This window comes from Aristolochia californica, unplaced genomic scaffold (assembly GCF_029961685.1).
Source record: "Aristolochia californica isolate CCGP_79_NKW_82.1479 unplaced genomic scaffold, dmAriCali1.0.hap1 SCAF_12, whole genome shotgun sequence".
Lineage (NCBI taxonomy): Eukaryota > Viridiplantae > Streptophyta > Magnoliopsida > Piperales > Aristolochiaceae > Aristolochia > Aristolochia californica.
This window is the reverse complement of record NW_027181793.1, coordinates 19260254-19263789: the sequence shown is the minus strand read 5'-3', so window position 1 is coordinate 19263789 and position 3536 is coordinate 19260254. Positions and strand designations below refer to the sequence as shown.

Below are 3536 nucleotides of genomic sequence, written 5' to 3'. Positions count from 1 at the left end.
GCCATGGATCGGTTGATCCATCAAGTGACCCCATTAGACCTTTTCCCTTCAAGCATGCTTAATTCTACTTCAATTCCCCAAGTATCCAACCAATCCAGTTCAGAAACGCTTTAGTGTACATGATGGTTAAATAAGCTGAAGCCATGAAAGGGTGAAATAGTGGAACTTCGGATGGAACACTCCTCTCTCAGTATACTCTTTTAGTTCAATGGCTTAATCAAGCACAAAATTAGTTTTCAGAATTCATGATGGACAGAATGAGCTATAGACTCCACAACAGTGAGAGGGGAGTTCAGATGACATGCTAATCACCTCTTATCAAGAATTGAAAGGAAAAGGTGAGGACGTGTACAATCAGTTAGCAAGCATACCTTGATCTACAAAGGAGGTTAAGCCTTTGAAAACAGATTCTACAGAGATAAATAGTGTAATAAGAAGAAAAAAAATCCAATGAAATTTTTATTGTTATCACTTTTATAAATTGATACAAATGTTGATGAAAGGAAATGTTTCAGAAACATATAAAAAAGATATACACACAATAAGTGAGACTCTCACCTTTTAGCTAGCACATCTCATGAAGATCATGTAGATTAAAGCATTGTCTTTTTTTTTTTTTTGTCCCCTCCTAAATCTCTGGCAGGTAGCCAATGAATGTCTTAGGATTAGTAGAAGCCAACAAAATTGAGGCATAAGCTAGAAAAACCCTTCACAATAATAACATACTCAGGCCTTGTTGTCTCATAGTTTACCAATATCTGAGGATCTGAAAATAACCAATGATATGGACCCCATCAATCACCAGTAGTCATTACAAGAACAACTTCCATCCTCAAAATGATGGAAGCGGGTAGCGTCTCTAACAACAATTACCCGATTAGCAATCTTAGAAACAGCCTTTATAAATGAATGACAATCTCCACACACCCTCAAGTTCTTCATCACCAAAATCTTTGTTCCTGAATTTGTGTTCAAAAGTCCAAACATTATTGCTAGTTTTTCACTATGCACCCCTGTCAAATCGAGGATATCGTCTGCTTCTTTCTGACCTGTATCATGACATTTGATCTTGCATAGCTCACTCACTGAAGTCTCCAGTACAGCTAACATATTGTAAATATCTTTAGCTTGTGGATGAGATCTATCACCAACTAAAAATAGGTGAATCTTCCCTTTGAACTCAACATAGCTACAGCCTGGCTCCTTCCTTAGTCCTCTCTCTCTCATCATCATTCGAACTCTTGCTATACCTTCAAAGCTCTCTGCTTCTGTGTATATATTAGACATGATAACATAATAGCCAATGTTTGTTCGTTCAAGTTCAACTACATGATCAAAAGCAAATTCTGCAAGCTCAACATTTTTGTGAATTTTACAGGCACCCAAGAGCGCACCCCAAACAGCCCCATCGGGTCGTACTTGCATTGACTTAATGAGATCAAGTGCTTCATTGAGGCGGCCTGCACGCCCCAAAAGATCCACCACACAAGCATAATGCTCTGGCCCTGGTCGCACGCCATAACAACGTTCCATTGTTTTGAAATGTAGCAATCCTCTCTCTGTCAGGCCTGCATGGCTGCATGCAGATAACACGCTCACAAGAACCACACCATCTGGCTGAATTCCAGACCTTATCATCTCTTCAAAGAGTCCCAATGCATCTTCCCCATGTCCATGAATCCCATAACCAGATATAATAGCTGTCCATGAGACCAAACTCTTCTCAGGCATCTCATTGAAGAGTTCACGGGCACGCACCAGCTCTCCACATCTTGCATGCATATTGATCAGTGCATTTGTCAAAAATATATTGAAACCAAACCTGCTCATTGCAATGTAGTCTTCAACTTGACGGCCAACACCGCTGGCGCCAAGGTGAGCACAAGATGAAAGAACACCGACTAGTGTCACCTCCTCAGGCTGCACCCCAGATGATACCATCTCACGATAAAGTTCTACAACACAATTAGCATGACCATTTTGGGAGTAACCTGAGATCATCGCATTCCATGAAATCAACTCTTTCCTTGGCATCTCATCAAACAAAAATCGAGCCAAATCGATTGACCCACACTTGGCGTACATTGTTAGAAGGCAATTCCCAACAGAGGTATCCAAGTTAGTACCACACTTGACATTGCAAGCATGAATGGCCATGCCAGAGCTCAAATGACTTGGAGAAGAGATACAGGGAACCAAACCAAGCATTGTAATGGAGTTGTAGCTGACATTAGCCTGGCGCATGTGTTGAAAGAGAGACAAAGCATCGAAGGTGCGGAAGCTGGCTGTATAGCCGGCTATAAGCGCGTTGTAACATGGAAGAAGGAAATCATTGTTGAAACAACAATCTGACCCAGAAATTTCGTCAAACAACTGTTGAGCAGACGAGAGGCTGACAGTTTTCGAGTAGAAGGAAATTAATGCGGTAAGGACGAAGGTATCAGAATGAGACCCAGTTTTGAGAATATGGCCATGTATCTGAGAACCACAAGATGGAAAAGACAGAGTAACGCAGGACTTGAGCACAAAAGGAAAGGTGAAACGGTTTGGAGAATGGCCGGAGCGAAGAAGTTGGAGATACAGGCGCAAGGCCTCGAGGAAGAGGCCGCGTCTTGCAAGGCCTCTGAGGCGTGAGTTCCATGAGGATAGGAAGTTATACTTGTCCGGATTTCTACGAGGGGGCCAAGACGGTTTTGCGTCTGCTAGGCAAGAGGAGACGCGGGGGGAGCCTTTCAGCATGTCATGGGAAACAGCGGCTGCCCTGAGTGTCGGGAGATGACAGTGAATTGGAGATGAAAATTGGTAAAGAATTCAGTTCAAACATGAAGACTACACAAATGAGTGAGAACTTCAACTGTTTAACACGATGGGACTTGATTTGATACTTGATCCACTATGCTTCTTTCAGCACTTACAAGACGACTGTAGCTAAGGTGAACATTTGGATGACTTTAACATGATTCACACATCATCACAACGAATTCATATGATGATTTCCAATGCATTTGATGTAAGTTTTGATTTTGTTGGGATAGTTTGTACTCGTATTGTTTTTTGCTAGAAGATGGGTTGAAGCCCACAAAACCAAAGAAGACCCACATGTCCAAGAGAGGTGGCATCATGGCAAATAAGGAGATTTCTCAGAAATATGACACAAAGGATGTAATTAGTCAAAAAGGAACATGTCTACTTATGTATTTTTTATATGTAAAGTTTATAGTCGTAAGGGCATTATGGACATTATAACATCTTCTAAAAAAAACTATAAATAGAGGTCATTGGCTTGGGTAGAGTATTCCAGCTCTTTCCCCTTCTCTTAAATCGTCCAAGCTCTCTCTTAGCCTAAATGTTCTCTCTCTCTCTCTCTCCTCTTACTTTGCTCGAGGTTCTAATCATGAAAATTCAACAATTTTAAAGGTGGTGCTTGTCAATAACATTGATCATCTCCATATCCGATACTTACTGAAAAGATGGAGTAAAGGTGTCAAGAAAAGTGAGATTTAATGATAATCGTGAAAAAGTTATTCAAATAAAAC

General features: G+C 40.9%; 1 protein-coding gene across 1 annotated transcript; it reads right to left on the bottom strand.

Annotated features, from left to right (window-relative positions):
• Nucleotides 1-544: 544 nt before the first annotated feature.
• Nucleotides 545-3119, bottom strand: LOC137946646 (putative pentatricopeptide repeat-containing protein At3g11460, mitochondrial). The gene is made up of 3 exons (XM_068792973.1): nt 3043-3119; nt 2866-2949; nt 545-2761 (listed from the first exon to the last, which is right to left on the bottom strand). Exons 1-3 carry the CDS (start codon nt 3117-3119, stop codon nt 799-801), a joined length of 2124 nt encoding a protein of 707 aa, XP_068649074.1. The 3' UTR covers nt 545-798.
• Between the last annotated feature and the right edge of the window lie 417 nt (nt 3120-3536).

Excerpts from the sequence above, each read along its gene's own strand:
- LOC137946646 (XM_068792973.1), bottom strand. The coding sequence starts at position 3,119 with ATGCCACCTCTCTTGGACATGTGGGTCTTCTTTGGTTTTGTGGGCTTC. Across the intron at positions 2,950-3,042 it reads TCTAGCAAAAAACAATACGA|TCATCCAAATGTTCACCTTA; the intron begins GTACAAACTATC and ends ATCATGTTAAAG. Across the intron at positions 2,762-2,865 it reads GTATCAAATCAAGTCCCATC|GGCAGCCGCTGTTTCCCATG; the intron begins GTGTTAAACAGT and ends CCCGACACTCAG.